This window comes from Malus domestica, chromosome 05 (genome assembly GCF_042453785.1).
Source record: "Malus domestica chromosome 05, GDT2T_hap1".
NCBI classification, from domain to species: Eukaryota; Viridiplantae; Streptophyta; class Magnoliopsida; order Rosales; family Rosaceae; genus Malus; species Malus domestica.
In genome coordinates this window covers 9,120,289-9,144,666 of record NC_091665.1, presented here as the reverse complement: position 1 = coordinate 9,144,666, position 24,378 = coordinate 9,120,289, and the positions used below count along the sequence as shown (strand labels likewise).

The following is a 24,378-nucleotide window of genomic DNA, read 5'->3' as shown; positions in this document are numbered from 1 at the left end:
GTACGAGCAGATTTCCCTTTCTCAGCAAACGAATTAGTCGCAGCAAAAGGAAGAACAAGCCCATACACCATCTTAGTAGCATAATCCACATTCCCGCTCTTTATAACGACCAAACTTTCAGAAGCTGAACCGAACTTAGCTCCCGACACTCACTTTGACACAAACTCTAACACCAGGGGCATCACCGAACCTTTTCGCTAGGCAATCCTCTTAGCAATGATCATGGCTACCTTCGGAGCAGCAGGTTTCACAAGCCCAGACTCAACGATCTTTTTTGTCCCTTTGAAAAAAGTCTGATCGATGACAAGCTTCTCAACAACAGACGAGCTCTAGCGAGCGTTTCTTCTCGACTGAAGGCTCACAAATGGGTGAGGAAGATTTCTTCTTTCTACCCTCATTGGCAGCAGGCTCTACAACAGCAATCCAATGAGCAAGCACATTATCATTTATCCATTTTCTCTCTTCATTCGGAGTCAACTCGTCTTTCTCCCGACGAAGATGACTGAGCAGCCAGCGCCACTCATGGTACTCAGCAGGAATGCCCAAGGCGATGTGCACTTTCTTCATATCCGTCAATGTTCTTGGAGTTGAGCCAAATTTTGAATCTACACAAAGTAAGAAGGACGATCAGTAAACTGAAGTCATGTAGCAGCTCAACAAAAATTTAAAAAGGCTAGGAATGAAGCAGTTCACTTACCACTGATAAAGACGGTCGAAACATATAGCTTAGGAGAGAAATCAGACTCCCACTCATGATCTTCTTTGCTGGAAGCATCAAGTAGCCTATGGCGGAACCTCAGCTACCCCACACATTCCTTGTGGCTGATTTCAAAGAAATACCAGAACTCATTTGTGGTCAAGCCAAGATTAAAAAACCTACTCAAGTTTGAGAACCCCACCATCGCACAAACTGCATTCGGGAAGCATTGAGCAGGCCACATTTCATGGAGCAGATCACCTCCTGGAAAAGACGCAACATGGGAAAAGTGAATCCCAACAAAAAGTAATACGGATGGAATTTGATAGCTCTATTCCTGGCAGTCGTATCTTCTTCGCACGGTTCATGACGGTTGTTATCCTTCACCCGCTTGACACAAACTCCTAACGAAATCGCATACTTGTACATCTCAAGAAAATCCTGAAACAGTTCACCAGAATTGATCTTGACATGTGCAGCCTTAAAGTAGCTCACCTTGCTGGAATAACCACCTTGAAGTTACAAAGGTGAAGGATATACGTCACTTTTGCGATCGAATGAAGACATCTCAAAATCTCTGCAAAAAGTATGAAGAATAATATTTAAAAGGCAACTTGAGAGAAGAGAAAATAATAATAATAATAATAATAAAAGGACCGTAGAGCCCAGCGCCCTAGGGCCAGGCCCCACGGCCCAGCTTTCCCTCCTTCAACATAGGCCCAAATCGCAGGAGCCTAGCAGCAAGCCTGGCCCCACTTCCCAGACCCGGCTTTTTCTCTTTCTAGCGCCCAACGCACCATAGCCGGCCTAATGGCATCTCAGCCCAGTGCACCAGCCGGGGGGGGGGGGGGGGGCGAACACCTTATGCCTCTCTCCTCTCCTTCAAACTCCAGCTATGATGAGCCTTGCTCGTGCCTCCAACACCTCGACTCAAGCCGAGATGACCCCTGTGCCACACCATCAGCAGCCCACACTGCCACATCATCCTTGTTGGAATAATGATTGTTCTCCAAATTTATTTAATCCCCTGCTTAAGGCATAATTAAATAGGTATTAGGGCCAATTGGTTTCCTTTTCCTAGAAGAAGTCTATCTCCAAATCAAGGAAGGAGATCAAGTTCAAATTAGGAAACAGCTCTACAAGCCCATGTAGCTTAGGATTTCTACACCTACTACCATTTTCCTACGTGCAACCCAGCAGGTGTAGGGGCATTCGTAGAGCCTAAAAAAATCCCAAAAATTCTAAAGGCGACACGTGGACCTTTGCCCAGGAAAGACAAGATTGCCCTCAATAAATGGGCAGGCTCATTAGATACTCCCACGCGCAGCTCACACCCTTGAAGGTCCCAATAGCTGAATACGACTGCCCACAGCTCACCTGTCTTTGGCAAGGAAAAGTCAAATCATTAGAGATAAGGATTAATAACCCAAATCATATCTTTAATACATTCCCAATTAAAGATTGACTCCATTCAAGTAAGTAATCCCTATTTAATTCAATTAGGGATAATTCCTCCATTATATCACTTATTTCCTATTTAATATCTTGAGAATATTTCTCCATAAACCTTGGCCAATAGGATGCCACCATGTGTAAGGTAAAACTCTAACACTATGGTCGGCCCTCCCCTCCTATATATACCTCTTATTCTCAGAGAAACTAACTTAGGCATCGAAAATCCATTGACCTAACCCCTCCCCCCCACCCCCCAACCTCGTGGGCGCGTGAGGCTTAAGTCCTTGATCAAAGATGTTGATTGTTTTGCAGGTGCATTTTCATCAAAGCTAGAGACGGCATAAATTTGCATTGACAACTACTATTAGGAAACAACACCATAAAAATAAAACTGGAGAATGTAATTCAATTTGAAGTATTTTTCTTATTCTAAGAAAAAAAAAAAGATAAAAACAAAAAAAAGAAATCTATTAATGTAGTTGACAAAGGGAGAAAAAGGTGAGAGAAAAAAGTGGAGTGTGGAAGGAAAAAGGGGTACGCGCCCCAACGCAAGTTAAGTTTCTTAGGGTTTTTATTTATGGGTAAACTGTCGGTTTACCCCCTGAACTTTCACCTCACTTTCGATTTCCCTCCTGAACTTTTCTATTGGAAAATTAAGGACTCAAACTAATTTTTTTAGCCAATTTGCCCCCTACCGTTAGTTTTTCATATATTCCATCCATATTTCCGTTAAGTGAGACCATGTGCATAACATGTGAGGATAGTTAAGTCATTTCAATTTAAAAATGATTAAAAACTGAAAATAAATAATAATAATAATTTTCCCTCTATTTTTTCCCGCTAATTCCTATCCTCAATTTTAATTTTCCCTCTTATTCCTATGCATGAGAAATAACATATGGTGTTATTGTCTTCATAAGTAGCTAAGTTAATCTTTTTTTTGAAGCATGTACTACCATTTTTATTTTCTCTAACAAATTAATAATTTGACAAATGCTAATGGTGTTATTGTCTCCAAAGCAGTGCATTAATATAAGAAACATGTCCATAAAAAAGACTAGGGTTTCTTATATTAATGCACTGCTTTGGAGACAATAGCACCATTAGCATTTGTCAAATTATTAATTTGTTAGAGAAAATAAAAATGGTAGACAATAACACCATATGTCATTTCTCATGCATAGGAATGAGAGGGAAAAATAAAATCGAGGATAGGAATTAGCGGGAAAAAATAGAGGGAAAGTTTTGCTTTTTTTATTATTTTCAGTTTTTTAATCATTTTTAAGAGTGAAATAACTTAACTACCCTCACATGTTGTGCACATGGTCTCACTTAACGGAAATATGGATGGAATATATGAAAAACTAACGGTAGGGGGCAAATTGGCTAAAAAAATTAGTTTGAGTCCTTAATTTTCCAATGGAAAAGTTCAGGGGGAAAATCGAAAGTGAGGTGAAAGTTCAGGGGGTAAACCGACAGTTTACTCTTTATTTATTTATTATTCTTTTGTCTTTATTATTAAATAAAATTAGTAGGTGATTTTTGATTAAAATATAAAGATTTAAAGCCTTTTTATTAGTTTCCTATTTAATTAATGGTATTGTAAACCTTACTTTTGGATCGTTAATTAGGCAAAGGTAATTATTGCCGTAGTGAATAGTAATTCTATGGCGGCATCTTTACCCCATAAATGAATTGTCCGGACCATTGGCATTAAATATTTATTTAAAAAAAATCAATATTATGTTTAATTTTGAATGTGTCTTTTAACTAATCCCGTCACGCCACATGTTAGTAGCCGAAATTTCAATTTCATCTCATTACACCACAACTCATATTCTCTTTATTTTTATTTATTTTTTGTATTTTTATGTATTTATTTATAATTTTTAAACATTTATATAACATAATTAATATGGACCGTAAGATGACATTCTTTTGCAATCCAAGAGTTTAGATTGTGCCACATAGATAACTAGTCTTTTTAGGATTTTTTTTAAATCTGGATATTAACACGGATAGTTGGATTTGGGAATCCAACCATCCAGATTCACAGCAATCCTCAAAGCCTGCAACCCGGGCCCCACCGCCTGCATCATGTCGATCCACTTGCACTCACGTGCGCATGAAGACGCCCACTCGCTTGGCGCACAAAAAAAAATTATAACGTGGCTGACGTCACCATGGCATCACACTCCCTCAACCTGCTTCCTTTTCACTGTAGCCCGATTGGTTGGGCTTGGAGTATAGAGAATTTGTGCATTTTGGGGGATTCCATCACCCAATTGCCAAGCAATTGGAAGGTGGAATTGCTCATTTTAGATGGATGGTTTAAATGTGAGTTATAAAATACGACTTTTCTATCATCACTTGTATTGTGGATCTTATCTTAAATTATTATAATCTAAAAAAAAAAAATTACCAAGTCATGTTTAGGCGATATTATAACATCTTGATATACATTGTGAACTTTTATTGAAAAATGTTTGGATAAGAACACCCTAACAGAGTCATATAACTGAGTCATATGTGTGACACATCTCATAAAATTATGAGACTGTCTATATTTGATTCCAAACGACCCCACATTTATGCCCCTCTTTGTGAGAAAAATCCTGGTAAAGCAGCACTACCGAATATTCTCTCATTACAACGAATAAAGTTGAACGATTTTATGATAATTCGACGAAAGCTAAAAGAGTTTAATCATATGTAATCGTGTTCAAAGAATTGTGACAATTTGAGAGTAAGTTTGAGTTGAAAACCAAACCAAGCTAGGCAGTGCACTCTGATTCGGTTCAATTTTACCCGTTTATCAGTTTTTATACTCACTCCTAAGAGAAATGCCTACATCACACGGGGTATGGGGCACCATGTAATGTTTGAAGAAGGGGAATGAGTCCTCAAATCATGAATAGATGAGGATTTATTCACTCACATTGTAATATGCGCCCTTGGTGCTTTCCATTTGATTGTATCAAAAGGCTAATGAATTGGGAGAAATATACTATTTCACTAGTTTTATGTATTTTTATCCGGGGAACCCGCTTATTTGGTTTCGTTCGTCACGATCTAGTTCCTACAAGGTGAACGGATATGTTTTCAATCATATATCCTATAACAAAACACCAATGTAAACCAATCTCAATCTCTATGTGTTTCCGTTATGAAAGAATTACGTATAACAAAGCCAATATTAACAAAGTTTGTTTTACTTGTTCTTAGGATCAGATAGAAATGGAATTATGGATCATGAGATTCATTGTAGAAAATTAATAAAATAACAAGTGCTAAGACAACCTTCAAACGGTCTGAACCCGATTACTAGCACATAAGAAATATGAACTTGATTTTGAACTAGTTTTTTCACAAACCGAATCCAACTAGGACCGTTTTGAAAATAAAAATAAGAACCAGATAGTTTACATCGGACCGGATAATATGATCCGAATCCACAGGTCCAAAGACATGCAGGCCCACCCCTAGTTCCTACTTTTTTTATTTTCAAGAAAATAATATACCACAAGTAAAAATTCATTAGCAAGAGTGGCAAGGTAAAAATTAATTACTCCAACAAAGCAGATTTTTTATCAGTCTCAAAACAGGGAAAAAAATTATTGCAAATTTACATTACATTCACATTTCTTAAACTTGCTTTCAAGTTCTCAACTGAAAAACCATGGCAGGTGTCCTTAAAACTGAGCTAAAAGTAGAGCTCGAGAACTTGTAATCGACACAAATAACAAGTCGCTTGAAAGAACCATGTCGAAGGAACTCGGCAAAATGACCCCATAACTTCGGAAGAATGTCAGTAAGTGCAGCAACAACTATGAAGAGTAACAAGAGATGTTAAGTAGATTTATCACTTTCTTGTTGAGATTTAGAATCTTTTGCCTTTTTCTCCATGACCTGCTGGATGCCTTCTTGGTACCCATGTATAAAACTTTGAAGAGCATCCCTATATGCAGAAGCTCTTGTCATGTACACTCGCTGTAGAGCAGGCTTTAGCGTCTCCATTCCTCCTCTTGCGGCCACAGCTATTCGTTTTTATTTCCAGAGAAAAAGCATTAAACATAATCAGATCTCAAACCATTTTAACTGAAAAGTTTATAGATATCAAGGAAGCAACTGAAAATAAGTATTCTTTTGTTGTTTTTAATAAGTATTCACAAAAATTTATCAGGTGTTGAAAGCTTTTTTCATTTCAAATAGCTTTTTTATGCTGTTAGATAAGGGGGTGTTGAATGAAAAAAGCTTATCATGACAGAAAAAGAAAACAACACAGGGAAGAGAGAGTGAGGCCTATGAGTTTTGTCGCAACAGATTGGTAACAGTCACACAATCATAACCCAAATTGTATACAGAAATTTAGAGACACAGGCAATCGACAGATTAAAGTGAACTCACACACAAAACCAGCCAGAAAGAACTGCCTTACGAAAAAGCATTTGTTGAAGTTTTTTTTTTTAAGCTGTTTGGATATTCAAACAACTATTAAATCACTATTTTTTCTTTTTGAACAAACAACTACTAAATCACTACTAAAAAAGTAACTTTTTAACATATTGTCCTTGAAGCAGATTTGATGCATGTAAAACATTTGACAGAATCTAATGATCAAGTAGCAGGATTCACTGATTATTATTTATTTATGCCAACCTCCTGAGTAAGAACATTGCAGGACACTAATGCAAACCAAATCAAAGAACAAAAAACAAAGATTCATCGGGCATCAATCATTATCTCCATAGTCATATGCATGCATACATTGTACAGAACAAGCAGGCTTTCCACTTAAGTTTTGTTAAAATGGCGACACTAATTGATGTGGCAGCATAATGTATAGATTACTTACCAAGATCCTCTAATGTTGAGGGTTCTTTCCCCTCAGCCGTTCTCTGTGCTCCACCAGGTCCATCTTCACTCTCTTCATTCTTATAATCATTAGGCCGCAGTTCAGGACCAACATCCCGCACCCAGCTGGCGGCATAAAGCCTAGAAGCCTCCTTCAACACCTGACAGCCAATAGAAGGTATAATACTATAAATTACCATTCTTCACGTTAACACCACACGCGTAAATGTATTAATAAGCTTTAACATATTCTAAGCATGAAAGCATGGTTCACATTCAATGAAAACAAGACATAAACTTATCAGAAACAGCCAAATAGTATTACTAGCTTAAATTATCAGAAACAAAATCAACTTTGATACTCAGAAGCTTGAATTTTAAAGCATCTATGGTTGAACAATTGACCTTATAATCAAAATTCATATCAGAATAGGCCAAAGAAAGAACAAATGGTTACACCCACCAAATCAAAGGCTCATATATACCCAACCCACACGTTCGATAAACACACAAACGCTTCTGCTCAAAAGCACTTCTATGATTAGCACTTTTACCAAAAGCAATTAAGCACATAAAAAGATTTTACTAATAACCCAAGTGTTTCCTGGAAAGCACCTATCCGTTACCTCAATAGTACTTCTCCATGAAGGGCCATTTCAGACAATTGTTAGGAAATGAATTTTCTGATATCTGAAAGGTCAAAACAACTCCCCAAATCAACTTGCAAAAAGCATTTTAACAATCCAGTACTTGTAATTACTTCCATGATCCATGAGTGAGTTAAATGAATCGGATATGAGCGTGATTAACTACATAGCCTATATCTATACGTGTAATGAAAATGAATGAAAAGGGCATACCAAGAACCGCTCATGCCAGGTGAGCTTACGACGCTTCTTGATATGAGGAGGGTCCGGCAGCGAAGATGGAAATGCAATCTCTTTCAGATCATAACGAATGTAATCACACACTTTCCGACACACCACCCTGACCTTCATTTCTGTGGCGCCGTTAACGTTTCTCGCTTTGGACTGGCGGAGTTGCGTTAGACAGAGAGAGAGGTCTGCACTGCAGCGAGGGATTCTTACGGCGGTGTGTTCGGGCGGCGGCCGGCAGGAGGAGGGAGGAAGAGGGAGGAAGGGGGCGGGGATTTGTGTTTGCTGTGTTTTGCTTTTATCAAAACGGCATCGTACAGGTTTCAATTTCGCAATTTATTAAGTGAATGTACAGGTGGCAAAAATTAGCAAGGGGACAGAGGGGGAGTGTTTATCAAATATAACCAAAAAATTAACCATTAATTTCAAAAATGTCATTTTTTATAAATTTTTTCAAATATATATAAAATTCCATCTAAATAGACACAAATACCCTCAAATTTAACAATCAAATAAATTAAAGGCTTTTTAGGCATAATAATTCGTGATATTGATATAACTCTTTAATTTGGTCCTTAATAATTAATGATAATCAATAGTATTGTTCTTGAATTTGTCCATCGTAATCATTTTAGTTTTTTCGTGAAAAATCTGTCCATTACTTTGTTAGTGTGATGATATGGCGCCACGTGAGTCTTACAAATACAATCATATAACGACATGTGGATTAACTTTAAAAACTATTTTTATATTTAAAACTAAAAATGATATTAGTAAGAAAAAAGACGTTGAAAGCACGATTGAAATTCTACTACTCCCACTTGCGGTAACCGTGGTAGCGCTCAATGTCGGTGATGAGGGGGTTGAAGGGGATAGGGTTGTGGTGGTGGAGTGTAGAAGTGAAGGTGAGTTGGATCAAAGTTTGAGGCAATGGTAGCTAAAAAGCTTTTAATTTATTTAATTTTAAAATTTTAGGATATTTGTGTCTATTTAAGTGAAATTTTGGATATATTTGAAAGTTTTTATAAAAAGTGACTTTTTTGAAATCAAGGGTTAATTTTTGGGTATATTTGATAAAATTGGAGCGCACGCACAGCGACAGGAGCCAATCAAAGCTTACCACTAACAAACTGTCACTTGTCCCTTCACCAGTCAGGGAGCCATGGCCACCGCGAGAGTGCTGACCGCCGCCAATACTTCCTGCTTGATCTCCAAGACGACGTCGTTCCGCGCGAAGCAGAGTCCCTACAGCAATACCAGCCTTTGCTTCACCAGAAGAAGAGCAGCGTCGCTGTCGTCGTCGTCTTCTTCCAGGAGGCCCTTCAATTGCACGGCTATCTACAATCCCGATGTTCAGATCAAGGAGGAAGGCCAGCCCGAAACACTAGATTACCGCCTCTTCTTCGTCGACCGTTCCGGTCAAAAGGTCTATGGTCTTTCCATTTTTTTTTCCATTTTCTGTTGTGTTGTTTGTTTGGATTCTGAGAAAATGCAGGAAAAACTGGACAATGTGAAAGCTTCCTATAAATGCATCAAATGGGGTTATAATTCAGGAGTTCTTATATTTCTTGTACACATACAAAAAAAATTTATTTTGATTTTAGGTGGCATACATCATTTGCTTCATTGACGTCTCTCTGTTTCAAATTTGATTGAGTTTTCGGGATTGTGTCGATTTGTTTTCAGTGGGGAGATAGAACAACAACTCTGAGTATCCGCACTTCGAACTTGTATTCAAAAGAGAAAATGTTTATATGCAATTCTAAAAGAAGATTCAAAATGCTGGGTTGTTGGAGACATGGTTGGGTTTCCACACCCCAATTACTTCATTTTTGTTTCAATCTGCTGTAACAACGTGTTGGCTTATACTTAGGTTTCTCCTTGGCATGATATACCTTTGCAAGTGGGTGACGGTGTATTCAACTTTGTGGTTGAAATACCCAAAGAATCTAGTGCAAAGATGGAGGTTGCTACTGATGAGCCACACACCCCGATAAAGCAGGATACAAAGAAGGGAAAACTCCGTTACTATCCGTAAGGTCTAATTTTACTTTTCTTAAGGTTATATTACAGTGTTTGTCCTTGTCTTGGTGCTTGATATGATACCTGAATCAGTGTAATTTTTGTCCAAGGGTGCACCATGAATATATGTAAGCCACTGTTGGCGCTGATTATCTTTATTTGTTTAGTTTCTGAGGTGCACGAATTTTTTTCCTGGGTGATAGATGCACGCAGAGAAGCACATGCACATATGACTAATACTATGGCAAGAGTTTGATATTTAAGTTTAGTTGTTTGTCCTACAAACCATTAAAGTTATCTTATATGTTCCCTGCCCTTTAGTGTAAATGTATGGTTGTATCAAAAAAAGTTATCTTATGTTACCTATCCTTCTCAGCTACAATATTAATTGGAATTATGGGTTGCTTCCACAAACATGGGAAGACCCATCTCTTGCTAACAATGAAGTTGAAGGAGCATTTGGGGATAATGATCCAGGTCTGCTCACTTGTCTGTCTTTTATGTCGCCAACTTTTGCCCAAGGGAAGTACCACCTTTAGAAGGAAAACTAAAGCTCTTGTATTTTCAACAACTTTTAGTTGATGTTGTTGAGATAGGCGATAGTCGAAGAAAGATTGGTGAGATTCTCAAAGTAAAGCCATTGGCTGCTTTAGCAATGATCGATGAAGGGGAACTTGACTGGAAAATTGTTGCAATTTCATTGGATGATCCAAGGGCTTCTCTCGTTAATGACATTGATGATGTTGAGAAGCATTTCCCGGTATGTACTGCATTTTAACCAAGCACCATCAGATTTCTGTAATAATGCACTCACCAACCATTGCCACCGTAATTAATGTATCTAAACATAGATGTTTTCAGTTTTTAAATTCATTGCTGTTACATGATATGATTACTGTACGAAAAATGGATAAAGTCTACCTAAACTCTTTTGAACAAAGTGGATGGTTATGATATACATTACTGTTTAGTTACAATTTATCTACCTTCATAAATTAGATCAACTAAGTAGTAAGCTCTTTGAGGCTTAATCTTATGGTTTACTTCAGGGGACTCTCACTGCAATAAGGGACTGGTTTAGAGACTACAAGATACCTGATGGAAAGCCTGCTAACAAGTTTGGTCTTGGCAACAAAGCAGCTAACAAGGTAATTTTACAGTGGCCTTTTCAATTGCTATCCGTGAATCCTTTTTTATTACTCTATTGGTTTTGTTCCTTTTATTTTTGTCAATTTTATGGAGTGTTTCCTTTTTCTTCTTCCCATTATTCATTCCTTTATCGATTCAGTCACCAGCTTTTGATGGCACTCTGGCCTAGGATCTTAGTGCTCCTTGCAAAGTGCCAGTGTTGCAAGGAGGCATGACAAGATCTGATTACAAAATTAGTTTAGGGGAAAGGGTGAAGGTCATCAAAGGATTACTCCTGTTTTATAGCCCAATTATTTGTTCTAGTACACATACTGATGGGTTTAGAAAATGCATTCGTCCAAGTCAAATGTGATTTTCTGATTTCAAAGCGTTCAATAATTGCATACTTAAACGCATAATTCATGTAAGAATGTCTCTTAATGGTCATCGGACTTGAGTGTATAAAGAGTACTTCAAAACCAGGCAGTGGTATTGGGGGGCAGTGGGAGGGTTTAAGGTTAAGGGTGACATACTAGTTTTCTTTGCAGTTTATTTATTTCTAATCTTGATACGTTTGATATGTAGTATGGACTCAATGTTCAGGAATAGGGCATGCTTTAAACAAATTCATGTCCTACAACATGAAGGCAGTCGAAACACGATTCATGATTTACCTTAGCTGGACAGTAATTACAAGTCTCAATTCATGCATCGTTATGAAATTAGTTAGTGGTCATGGCTTGCAGGAACATATACCTGCCATCATAAATAGCCAACTTGGCTCGGGTTCTAGTTAGTTTAGGGTTTTAGTTGTTTCTTGTTTTTTTATTTGTTTTGTGTGAATTTCATGTTTTATTTGGTAAACTCCTAGTCTTTTTAATCAATCATCTGACAGTTGTGTGAGTCTAAAGTATTTGCATGCAGCTTTTATCAACTTATCCCAAACAATCAGATTTATGGTTTCTTTTGGGTCTCTATGCCTTGGAACTCAACTATCAACATTTGAATTTGATCCTTTTGCTTTTTCTCTATCTTTTGTTTGTTGTTTTTTTTGGATAGGATTATGTGATTATTTATTAAGATATCAAGGGCTATGATTCGAGTTTTAAGTCTATAGAATTACTCTTTTTAAGAGGCTTTGTGTATAGTTTTATGCAGCAAATTCAGAAATTTCTGAATATAGACTTCTCTCCCGGGTCTGTCACCTCTAAAACTTAAGTATCGATGTTCTAACTTCGTGCGTATTGGTTGTTGATTATCTTTGTTCCTGTCTATTTACTGCTGGAAATTCTTTTCTGGTGGTGATTTGGTACTGTCCACTACACAGTAGCACAACACTAATTGTCACACTTCACCTTCTTCTCTTGCTTTTCCTGTATAAGCATAGAATAAATACAACATTACATATGAATTATACAACCTCTGTGTGTGCGGGCGCGTGACATTTTTTTTTTTATTTTTTTTTTTATAACTAATTATAGAAGCAATTCATATGATGAACAGGATTATGCTCTTAAGGTCATAACCGAAACCAATGAATCGTGGGCAAAGCTTGTCAAGAGATCAATTCCTGCTGGAGACCTCTCACTTGCATAGATATCAGTAGACTTGGAACTCCATGCGCTTAAATATATTTTGAGTTCCTGGTGATTCATTAGAGATAGTTCCTTTTGACGAACCGGTGATGTTATTCATTAGAGATAATGCCCTGAATGCTTTCTCAAGTGATTTTTTTAACATGTGACAAATTTAGTGAAGGTGGAGATGACCGCGTGATGTTACAAAAGGGGCTTGATGATTTTTTCAATATGAAGATAAAACACACTTTTAATTCTCTTATACACTCATGTTAAATTATGTTCGTTGTTTTCGTTTGATTAAGGGCGGTTCTGTTCACACACCCTTTGTTAATTTTTGTTATTTGATCATCTTTAATTAGTTCGATCTGAGGGCCTGAGATTGAGGATCCAATGACCTGAAATTGAGAGTATGAAAAAGGTAAAAAAAAGTGGGTAGCACACAAAGAAGGGTGTGAAACTAAAAAATATGTGGAAATCAACTCCCTATCAAAAATTGAAATTCAGTTTACATTTACTCGCGGCAAAGCTACATATTAAGCTGACTGGTTTTTTTGTTGTATTTTAAATACAATAATATATTTACACTCAAGGGTTTGAAAATAAATTAGCATCTAATTTGTTATTTATGAAATTCTAATGGACTTATTTTTAGTGAAATTTCGTACCCCATATACCTTAAATAAAAAAAAAATTGTTATTCTATCAGCTGTGAAGAATTAGCTGGGTTTACTATTCACAAAGAAGATGAGCACCTATTCAAAAAGTACTTGCCGACCACTTAAAGACTATTGGCAAATTGACAACTTTACAGCACAAAACTTCCAGAGACATGCCTACTCAGACATCAACTTCAAAAAACATGTTAGTCATCAACAAGAGAAGGCCTATGAAATGACATAAAGGTTGTCAGACCAAGTTGGACAGTGCTTCCTCAACCCCTCAGGGCCAAGCAAAAGACTCAATCCGTGTTGCCCATGAAACCTTTCAACTAGCCCTGAGCAAATGCAACTCCACGTGTCGATTGAGTAAGAAAGGAGTAGCCAACAAGCTATGTCTACACATGTATTCATTTAATGCTAGCGCTGTGAGCCCAAGACTTTTGGGGCCTATATAAGAGGGACGAGTGCCTCTCATATGCGGTCGGAATCACAAAGGGCAAGAAAAAAAAAAAAAAATATTCTCATTGAGCACTTCATATAATTCACCACATATATACTACAGTGGACATCACCCAGTTTGACGATAAAAAAAGTCGTACCCAGTGCACAAGGCTCCCGCTTTACGCAGGGTCTGGGAGAGGTGAATGTCGGCTAGCCTTACCCCCATTTATGGAGAGGCTGCTCCCAAGTCTCGAACCCGAGACCTACTGCTCATGGGCGAATGCACTTGCCATTGCACCCAGTTTGACGATGAACCGCTTAAATCTTATAATCAATAATCTAAACCTTTAGTCCAAGTCCATCAAGGGTTAACGATACTGTGTTTATGGACCTCTCAATTTTGAACGTTAAAAGAACTTATTCTTCCAATCTCTATAGAAGCAGTCGTTCGTTCATGGCTTAATACACTTTCTTCCTTCAACTTGAACAAAGTTTGCAAGTTACATCAATTTTTCAATGCAAGTTGAATCTATTGGGGAATTCAACCCAATACAATTCAGTCTTTAGACACCAAACAAGGCCGAAGGTTATTTACTTATAAGATATTAAATGGACGAGAATGTTTAGAGTTCAAATTATCGAATTGAAAATACATGCCAAAGACAAGAAAATGGTCGGGTCATTAAAATGCATTTTTGTACAACCTTAAAAAATTCAAAATGAAGAACAAATATGAACACACGCATTGGAAAGTAGAACTTTTAAAAGAAAATTACTGCACTTGGGACCCTATGTACAGAACTAAAACAACCTACTAAACAAGGCCTGGATATGTGACTGGTTGCAACGAAAGACAAAAGAAAAGAAAGTATCTTGTCTTATGGTTCAGCAACAGATTCAGTTGTTTCCATCTTCTTCCCTCCAAGCAATGGTGTTGTGCTTGACCTGTCGGTTTTTGTGGTGATCTGATGCTCACTTTCCTCGTTAAATCTATCCACGCTGTGCAGAAAGATTCCTGTGAAGGTGGCCAAACAAGGATTACATATCTAAGGGCTGATCTCGATTTCGGTCCAGTTTTACTGACGTCACATCTATTTGGGAATTACTCAAATATCCATGCACTTATTAAAATTCCTGACAAGTCATCAAATTCAGAAGTTCCATGGTAAAATATCGGGGTAACTACAAGAATCTTACCCATAAACCATATTAGAGCTGATGGAAAGAACACAGCTGTTAGAATAAGAGCAGTCTTCCTCCAGTTGTTAATGGCATCCTGCACAGTCAAAAATCAATCCAAAGCCAAAAGAAAGAAGAATACTCAGTTAGAATGTGCAACTAAGGATTTTTATGAGACCATTTGCAAGTTAAACAACAGATAACGAAATAAAAAGGAAGGCAAACCTGGAGAACTCCAACAAGAGGTGCGGAAGGTACATCACCGAAGAGATGAATTGAAACAGTAGAAATAGCCATAGATAGCGGCCTCATACTAGGCTTAACACAGTGGAGACAAATGTAATTTACAGGACCCTGCAAAAGGGAAACATAGAAGACCAAGAGGACTGAATATTCCATAGGTCTGGCACTAAATATCTATCATGCAAACAGTGTGATATTGTAATTATCTACTTTTTGTGCCATACAAAGTATTTCAGTGTTCAGCAGCATAGGTAAATTGAACAAAATCAAAAAAATAAATGGAGAAAATTTCATTGAATAGGAATGTACCTGAGTTGCAAAGACAAGTAGTTCACCGATTGCGAAAAGAGCTAGGAAAACATACATATTCTTGAAGCAAAAGGCACCAAAGCAAAAGGCACCACCAATTAACGTTACTGCTGAAAGAAGCTGCAATAGAGTATGGTACTTAGAGACAAAGGCAAAGAAACAAAAAGGAACACGATGATTGGACAATGACTACACAAGGTATCCATAGACAAACGGCAGTATTGCATATAAACAACTTTCATTTTATAGATTTGTGTTAAATAATGGTATCAAGGAAAATATTCTAGACTACCTTAAAAGCATTAGAGATAGTGTTAGTCATATAATCCAGAAGAAAGCCTCCCGCTAGTGTGCCCAATATTCCAGACATGATTGTAATACCTCCAAATATCGTATCTGCATCATTCTGCAAAAAGTGCATGAATTTAAAGCAGGTTTTACCATGGAGCTATCTCCTAACTACTTAACATCAACTTTGACTACACAGATTTAGAAAGGAAAAAAATATCAAATGATACAAATCTATAATCAAAGTAAAATGCTTACCATATGATATATATTATATCCCGCCTTAGGTCCCCAATATGAGTATGCACCTATGACAAAGTTGTATGCTATGTAACCTAAGAATGAAAATTTCACATTTACAGGGAATTAGTATATAGAGAAAGACGAAGGCATGATGACTAAAATAGTACACCACTGAATGAGTTCTCAGAAAACTAGCCAGTGAAAGAACCATATAAAGAAACAACCATGAACCAAACAAATCCATATACAAACCCTGGTAGGTAAAGCAGGTGGGGAAAAAAAAAGATAAGTACCTAGAACATTCACAACATAAACCTTATCCACCAACAGCACCTTCATATCATTCAAAAACCTTGATATTTCATTCTTTATGTTTGATGCAACCTTTAACCTGCCATAAAATAAGATCTCAGGTATCAATTACATATATATATTCACTATAACTTCTAAAACTTATGAGCAAATAGCACGTGACACAACATACAAAGTTAAACGAAACAATAGTTTGGCGTGTAATGCTTTACTGTCATGCTCATGCAAGTGGAACCCACATATACTTCATTATACGAAACCAGCTATTTGTCCTATTCCTTGCAATGCCTACTGAGACCTCTCACAGTCACTTTTTTTGACACTTATAATGGAGACTATTAACTTATAATGGAGACTATTAATATGATAAATATGGGCATACCATTTAAACAAGAAGCTCAATTTACCCTCAAGGATATATTATGAGGAGAAAATGGTGGTCAACATTAATACACACCTGAGCAAGTTACACCAGCTTCATAGGCTGGTCCAGCTTACAATTAATCTTTGCAATTCTCATAAATGATTCAATTAAAAGTCCACCTGGTTACTGATTCGATGCCAATTGACGTCCAACATATTCAGTTTGATATGCAAATGTTCCATTTAAACGATATTTCATTAATACCCTTTTAATTCTTTCCAAATTTCTATGTTCCTTGTGTAATTCAACTATTGTCTCTGAATGAACAGGGTGAGCATGGAAATAATTGACCACTTAAAACGATACAAAAACTGAAATAGAGAATGAAGTTTATGGAGTATTTCTTAAGTTTCTTTTAGGTGTTTCATGGAATGCATGACCATGTTTCTTGGATTCCTTTTGTTTTCTCTAACAAATCCTGTGTTTCTTATCCGTTAAAAAATGGAGTGTCTTTTAGTTAACTTGAACAGTGTTTCATGGACTCCGAGTCCACGTTTCTTGTATTCCTTGCATTTTCTCTAATAAAGTTTGTGTTTCTTATCCCTTAAGAAAAAAAAAAAAAGGACTGTATTTATGATAGCTGGAATATTGTTTCAAGTTGAGCAAAGCTAACCAAAATTCAAGAACTTGTAAACTTAGTTAATTCTCACACGGTCCTTGAGATTTGCATAGCTCCTCATTTTGGTCCCTAAGATTTGAAATCGATAGAAGTGGTCCCCGAGTTGTCCACCATCAATTATTTTGGTCATTCCGTGAAAAATCTCCATTAAATAAGGATAAAATGACAAAAATACCCTCAATTTTTGTCAAATAATTTTGACCTATTGTTTATTAAATTGAGGGTAATTTTGTCATTTTAATATTTATTTAACATAACTAGTATTCATGGAAGGACCAAAATGATTGATGGAGGACAATCTCAAGGACCACTTGTATTGATTTCAAATCTCAAGGATCATTTTGGCTAAAAAGCCAAAAGCTTATCCCCATCAAGGTGGTGGCTGTGTGTCTAGGTATATACAAACACATACAAATTTTAGATATTGTATTACACAGAGGTAGCTTCAATTGAGGGACACCTGTTGTAGGCCCACTCCAGATTGTATTTCAACAATCCAAATTGTGTAGTTTTTAGTGTTTTGATGAAACACTGTTTTCATCTAATTTTTTTGCTACAACTAGATGTCTGAATGATTTCATATTTGTCTAATATTTTGCAAGATCTTTGACTGTAGAACTAAGAAATCTATTACATACATATGAGCTTAAGGATGAGTGACTCACTTGGAAGATTTTTGTAAGGTAGAATTTCTCACATCTTTCTTCATCAAATAGGAAGCATCTTTACCATTCGAAATACCTGAATTTGTGCAGAGTTTCAAAACAAAATTAGCAATGTCAAAGGAAAAGAGTAACTATAATACAGTTAACAGAACAGAAACCTTCACTATCCTGATAAAAATAAAAAATAAATAAAACATAATCAGCAGTACTTTCTGTTTCAAGAAAGAGAGGCAGAAACAAAGGAAGAGGTGATTAACTAACATAACAGAAGTTTTAAATTACATATTTTACACCTTCACATCTTAAGAATTTATGGTTCAAAAATTTGTTATTATGCCAAAGAGCACTGCTAACTAACGTGACACATAGCATCATTACTTTGTAATGCATAGCACAACATTCAGCAGAATCATGAGCTTTTGCTACCTGAAAACTTAAGGAAATGAGGAAACCTACTAGTGAAGCAACTCCTCTTACAGGATAAGGGATTTGGAGATTTTTCATAAAAGTTTATTGGACGGACGTATCCTAACATAAATTTCCATGTCAACTCAACTCAACTTAGTTTTTATCCCAAAAGGAAAATCTGAGAAAAGTTATCATATAAATTAATAGAACTTCTAAAGAATGCAGTTATGCAGTATAAACTGACGGTAAAATCCTAAATCACAATGTTATTTATCGATGAATGCTTCACATCCACATAGCCCATTAGAGAGGTTCCAATTAATCATAAGCTATTCTGCAGCTACTCAGAGAGAGGACATGGGTTTGTTTTTATAAAGGTTCATTATCTGTAGATACAGCTTCCACATTACCATAAGTATCAGTACCTTGAACTTCTACAACAGCCGTTTCCACTGCTGTAAGTGCTTTTTTTGATTCAGGATGAAAAAAACCTGTAATAACAAATTGCTTAGCAACGACCCTTAGAAATGCGGTGGAAGAAAAATGGATTGATGCCTCAAATCAGACCTTTCAGCTGCAAAGGCTTCATAACAAATCCTAGAATAGCAAATGGTAGCATAAGGATTGCTTCCCCCACAAATGCATAACGCCAATTGGTGTGACTTCCAACCTATGTAATATAAACAACAGATAACCAAAAAAGGATCAACGTGATTCGTGGAAACATGTGAGGACCCTCAAACCATAAACGAACATGCACTTTTTATATAAAGAGTTCTATCTAGAAAATTTTATTTGGGTCAAGACACCATATATCCCATGAAACTAACCCACGTCACAATTAAATATAACTTACCACCCCACCATAAACATAGCCAAGTGCATATCCACTTGGTATGCACATGTAGAATATAGCAAGCCACGCAGTTTTCTGAAATAATAGACAGAGCATAAGTCAATTGACAGCAAATCTAAAAATATATATGATTTTACATAATAAAATAAAAAAGCAATGAGGTGTATACAACATCATCAAAAAGAATATCTACATGATTGGACAGGTGGTGGGTGTTAAAAGAAAACCTACTACTAAGAACATATCGAAAAGCTATTTATAGTTTAGAAAAAGTCAACTACCGCTGCAACTACATATTTCTAACAGGGAATCATACATGTTCTATGGCACACTACTGCAGAGTGATAACACATGGCATTCTAAGAATGAGGCAGCGACCAAGTTCCGTTACAGTGGCTTTATATAGGGAAAGAAAAGAAAAAAAAACAGAAAAACCACAACTCGACATAAAGTACAACTTGAACTTTTATAATCCATTAGATGCTATATTTTAAATGGGTTTGGTCACACTATTTTGCTTATATATTTTCTTTAGTTATAAAATTGAGATAACTACATGTGAAATGAAGGCCCACTGACGCTCTGGTTAGAAGATGCGATTACAGGACAGAGGTTCGGAGCCGAAAGGGTAGAGGAAGACCTAGGAAGACTTTGGAAGAGACTCTAAGAAAAGACTTAAGAGTACTTGGATCTTACGGAAGATGTGACACAGAACCGAGTGCAATGGCGTTCTAGGATTCATATAGCCGACCCCACTTAGTGGGAAAAGGCTTTGTTGTTGTTATTGTATAAAATTGAGATAACTACTTATCTTAAGGTAATGTAGTTTTTTCTTTCGAGTTATTTACTTTTTTTTTAATAAGGTTCAAAATCTTCAAAAGTATATCCCACCATCTTTCTTTTGGAATGAAAAACATAATGAAACCAACAAATTTAAAATGTTAGGCAGCCATGAAACAAAAGATACCATACCTGAGCAGCTGGGGCATTATCGTCAATGAATGGAGCTGCAAGACTAATAAATGAAGCTTCGCCAACACCAACTAGCCTTTAGAGAACAGAAAAGGAATTAAAACAAGCAAAACAAACAAACATGATCAAACACTAACCCACATTATGGGATTGCTCAAAAATGAGACATCAAGGAGCAACAAACTGGGGGAAAAGGTATATCAATAAAACAAGAAGGATAAAGTTACTTACATGCGGAAAATAGTAATGGACCAGAAACCCAACGAACAAGCACAACCAACTATCGCAAAGGTCCAAACTGATAACCCAACTCCAATGAGCCTAAAGGGACTTACACTGAAAATTTTAAAATTGCATAAATAAGAAATCCAAATGCTTCTGAATTTATACATATCTGCAAACACACACACACACAGACAAATATATATATACACACATATATATAGTCCACTTCTTATAAGATTGTGTGTGCCCCGAGGCAAGTCTTTTAAAACTAAATATAATTATTATCTTTGATTTAGTTATAATTATTTGTTTTACAAAGTATTCTATTTTATAAATATAATTATTATATAACATATATTAAAATTTTAGGTACCCAGAGGCTCTCCTCACGCCTAGGCGGGGATATCCATGGGATGCCTTCGCCTTTTAATACATTGATTACGTCATAGACGGTACCCTATATCTCTCCAGAAACCCAAAGCCCGAGTGCTAAAATTTAAACCCACTTGTCAGCAGAATGGAGCGAAAACCAGCCTGATTTTCAAATGAAACAAGTCTGCATGTAGAGTGTTTGTACTTGAAGCTTATCTATATGTGTGTATCCAATTATTCATAGATGTGCACATAAAGGGGTGTGTGCGTGTGTGCGAGTGCGCACAACAAAATTGTCTTCATAGACAGACATAAATGTATGACTGTTGTTTGATGTATGGTCTATACTAACAGGTGACTGTTACCTCTTTGCTAATGATGCAAATATAGGAGAAGCCATAAGAAGTCCAACCATAAAAGCTGATGATAGAACTCCATCTTGAAAGTTGTTCAAGTGAAACTCCCCCCTACATACAAAAAGAAATTAAGGATATTAGTACAGTCAAGGATGATTTCTATTTCTATGGAAAGTAAAACATTTATCAGAAAAGAGGAAAAAGAAAATGGAAAACAATTATCACATGCAGGACACATACAAGAAAAGGAAAAGCCCACGAGTAGCTTAAAAATAACAAAAACAATGGCATAGAATGTAAATGAAGTATAAAAGGTGACCTGGACAAAGCTTTTCAAACAATTGTTCAAAAGCATTTCTATGCAAATCGTATACCCAAGGAACTTGTGAGGAGTGTTAGGCAAGTATTATATTAGAAAGAAAGATACTTATCTCAAAAGACTGCATGTTGCAAGCACCGTGTAGTAAAAAGAACAGAAATTGGTTAAAAATGGATAAAATGCAGACAATCCACAACTGCCTCGACCTCAAAGTCTCAATACTGATGCAGACTGTAGTTGGTGGTATGTTTCACACACCATAGCTAAGTATATTAATCGGAGAACAATTTTGCGCAACTTCTCAAATACAGTGCTCTTAGAAAACCAAATGAAATTTTTTATATCAATAACAAATTGATACGGACGCACACTTGTTTATTTCAGAAATCTCAATAACGTTTCTGTACCGTAGCACCTAGAACATGATTACAGGCAAAAACCTGAAAACTCAGCACATTCAAGTAAATGGAATCAAGCAATGCATAAAAACAACCAAATATGAAAACCAGAGAAATAAGGAAACCGTCAGATGGTTCTTAGAATCTTACTGTATCCCGGTACCAGCCGTGCATATACCACTATCTGTACAAGTTGTGCGGCTCCCATTGACACCATTGCTTGCTATTGTTCCTCGGTCCACATAATTTATCAAGTTAATCAAGCAAAAGATAACAAGTAACCTGCAATCACAGCAGAAAGACATTTATTACGCACCGAACAAAAAAAGAGATAGTAAAGTGGTTCAAAAGTCTTGCAAAACCTTCAAATGACATTTGACTCAACCCAGCTGAAAGCTCAAACTTATAAATAAATTCTAACTACACAGCATTCATTTACATGATACATCACCTCATTCTTTCAATTTCAAACTAGTTTAACTCATTAAGCATCCAACAATTCTCACAATTTTCCCTTTCCATTCATAACTTTCACAGAAAAAGCATAAGTGCCCACAATGGAGAAAAACCGAATTTCCAGTAAATCACCAAAATTTATGAAACCCACAAACAAATACCGTGTATTTTCCAGACCCAAGTAACAAAAAAAATCAAAAATCCAAAAAGATATAAAAAGGTCAAGACTTTCTCTCGATTTCCATATTTTCTCAGCAACCAAACAGACGCCAGAACAGAACCCAAAAAAAAAAAAAACTAAAGTGTAAGAGAATCAATAACCTCTTGGGCGTGAACCAGGAAGGAGCGGGAGCTGCTGTTGAAGCAATAACCATGGCTGTCTCCGCCAGACGGGGTTTGGCTTCTTCAGAAGACTTTGTTGCTTCTTCCTTTTGAACCATAGAGGTGGAGTAAAATATACTTTTAATATTCTTTAATCTGGTAAAAATTATCTTTAGTTAAAAAGTAATGTAAATGGTTTTATTTTTTCTGAGTTGAAAGTTGGAACTTGGAATGGTAGTTGTGTGGGGGGGTGTGTGCGTCTTTCAACCCTCCTCCCTCCTTCCCGATGGCTTCGTTTCTTGCTAGTTTTAACAGTAAAGCTCCACAAACTTTAATATTTGACCGCTTTTGGAGTTTGAGTTTGACAATGTTTCATCAATGTTTCCAAAAATTATTGTTCGCTTCACGGCTGTTTAGCCAAAATAGTTCTTGAAATTGTCAATCTCTTTATTTTGGTCCCTGTCATTTAAAATCGAAAAAAGTGATCCTTGATATTATCTACCGTCTATTATTTTGATCATTCGGTAAGAAATCTCCATTAAATTAGAGGCATTTTTGTCAAATCAACTCTCCTCCTTGAACTGGTGGTTTGACAAAAATACCTTCAATTTAACAAAAAAATTCATAGAACAACCAAAATGATTGATAATGGACAATCTTAACAACCACTTCTATTTATTTTAAGCCACAGAGACCAAAGTAAGATGACATAATCTTAGGGACCATTTTGGATATAAAACCTTCGCCCCACTAGTATCTCCTTCCCGGAGAAATAAAACAAAACAAAGTCGGAGTAATTATCTGGATTTTGGAATCATATGTTGTTTGTGGGGATTTGGATTCTCTGTGTGTAGTTGCATGGTTAAGTTGTGTATCTCATCTATTTAAATGTAGCACTTAAGGCCATACACAATTGACCCGGCCAAAGAGCCATAAGGTTAAAAATAGCTTGAAATAACACGAAAATCATTTACAACCAATGGCTAGACCAAAGGGCTTATGGGCCCCATTGGGCTAAAACCACCAAATTAGGCCAGCGGGCTGGCCATTTCCAACCAGCCCAATGAGCCCAATGAGTGTAAAATATTGTACTAATTCATTATATATAAATGATTATGTGTGTTTAAACTTGTTTCATTAATTACTACATATTTTCTACATTCACAATGTTTGTCAACTCACTATATAATCAACTTAAATTAGTTAAATCCATCATGCAATGCATTTCCTTCCATTTTTTGTGATAAACTAATAGATAATTGACTAAATAAACATCCTGCAAAGTTTGAATAAAAATTTCCAAGTTTTTCTTACAATTTCCGTGGTTTTTATTCAATTTTTATCAATATCGATAATATCCCGATATTTCCATCGATATTTCGTGTTTTTGGACTACCGATACTTCCGATATCATTGATATTTTATACCTTGCATGATAGTGATTGAGGGGATAGTGTTTATATTTTAAGGACATGACTCCCTTTAGTTCTTCATGAATGCTAGCATATGACAGAATCTTATTAATGGGATTTTATTGTTCCTATTCTCATGGCCACTGAAGTTTGATTTCTTATTTGGTGGCATGTGTGGAAACAAGTGTTGGCTTTAGTGGGAGAATGTAATCTGATTAGAGCTGCACACTTAGTTTATCACATGCTTAAAGGATTGAAGTCATAAGAGATTGGGATAGACTAGACTTATA

At 36.4% G+C, this 24,378-nt stretch overlaps 3 protein-coding genes across 3 annotated transcripts; 1 reads left to right on the top strand and 2 right to left on the bottom strand.

The window, feature by feature from the left end:
• Positions 1-5,670: 5,670 nt before the first annotated feature.
• Positions 5,671-8,254, bottom strand: LOC103454156 (uncharacterized). Its single transcript, XM_008393746.4, has 3 exons — positions 7,867-8,254; positions 7,008-7,167; positions 5,671-6,189 (listed from the first exon to the last, which is right to left on the bottom strand). The coding sequence occupies exons 1-3, from the start codon at positions 8,002-8,004 to the stop codon at positions 6,002-6,004; spliced, it is 486 nt and encodes a 161-aa protein (XP_008391968.1). The 5' UTR covers positions 8,005-8,254; the 3' UTR covers positions 5,671-6,001.
• Positions 8,255-8,908: 654 nt separating this feature from the next.
• Positions 8,909-12,870, top strand: LOC103454157 (soluble inorganic pyrophosphatase 6, chloroplastic). Its single transcript, XM_008393747.4, has 6 exons — positions 8,909-9,307; positions 9,755-9,915; positions 10,280-10,380; positions 10,482-10,663; positions 10,953-11,051; positions 12,535-12,870. Exons 1-6 carry the CDS (start codon positions 9,044-9,046, stop codon positions 12,625-12,627), a joined length of 900 nt encoding a protein of 299 aa, XP_008391969.1. The 5' UTR covers positions 8,909-9,043; the 3' UTR covers positions 12,628-12,870.
• Positions 12,871-14,333: 1,463 nt separating this feature from the next.
• LOC103454159 (probable sphingolipid transporter spinster homolog 2) lies at positions 14,334-23,060 on the bottom strand. Its single transcript, XM_008393748.4, has 16 exons — positions 22,677-23,060; positions 22,050-22,181; positions 21,192-21,293; positions 20,461-20,565; positions 20,230-20,305; positions 19,258-19,332; positions 18,969-19,071; positions 18,827-18,892; positions 17,994-18,069; positions 16,267-16,364; positions 15,989-16,065; positions 15,735-15,848; positions 15,443-15,562; positions 15,116-15,244; positions 14,909-14,987; positions 14,334-14,726 (listed from the first exon to the last, which is right to left on the bottom strand). The coding sequence occupies exons 1-16, from the start codon at positions 22,793-22,795 to the stop codon at positions 14,590-14,592; spliced, it is 1,608 nt and encodes a 535-aa protein (XP_008391970.2). The 5' UTR covers positions 22,796-23,060; the 3' UTR covers positions 14,334-14,589.
• Between the last annotated feature and the right edge of the window lie 1,318 nt (positions 23,061-24,378).

Bases quoted from the DNA above. Each gene is read 5' to 3' on its own strand.
- LOC103454157 (XM_008393747.4), top strand. From the start codon at position 9,044: ATGGCCACCGCGAGAGTGCTGACCGCCGCCAATACTTCCTGCTTGATC. The intron at 9,916-10,279 runs GTAAGGTCTAAT...TATCCTTCTCAG, and splicing joins GGAAAACTCCGTTACTATCC to CTACAATATTAATTGGAATT. The intron at 11,052-12,534 runs GTAATTTTACAG...TATGATGAACAG, and splicing joins GCAACAAAGCAGCTAACAAG to GATTATGCTCTTAAGGTCAT.
- LOC103454156 (XM_008393746.4), bottom strand. From the start codon at position 8,004: ATGAAGGTCAGGGTGGTGTGTCGGAAAGTGTGTGATTACATTCGTTAT. The intron at 7,168-7,866 runs GTATGCCCTTTT...ATTGGCTGTCAG, and splicing joins CCTGGCATGAGCGGTTCTTG to GTGTTGAAGGAGGCTTCTAG. The intron at 6,190-7,007 runs GTAAGTAATCTA...AAAAACGAATAG, and splicing joins CTCAACATTAGAGGATCTTG to CTGTGGCCGCAAGAGGAGGA.
- LOC103454159 (XM_008393748.4), bottom strand. From the start codon at position 22,795: ATGGTTCAAAAGGAAGAAGCAACAAAGTCTTCTGAAGAAGCCAAACCC. The intron at 22,182-22,676 runs GTTATTGATTCT...CTGTGATTGCAG, and splicing joins TCCTGGTTCACGCCCAAGAG to GTTACTTGTTATCTTTTGCT. The intron at 20,566-21,191 runs GTAACAGTCACC...TAAAATTTTCAG, and splicing joins TTTGCATCATTAGCAAAGAG to TGTAAGTCCCTTTAGGCTCA.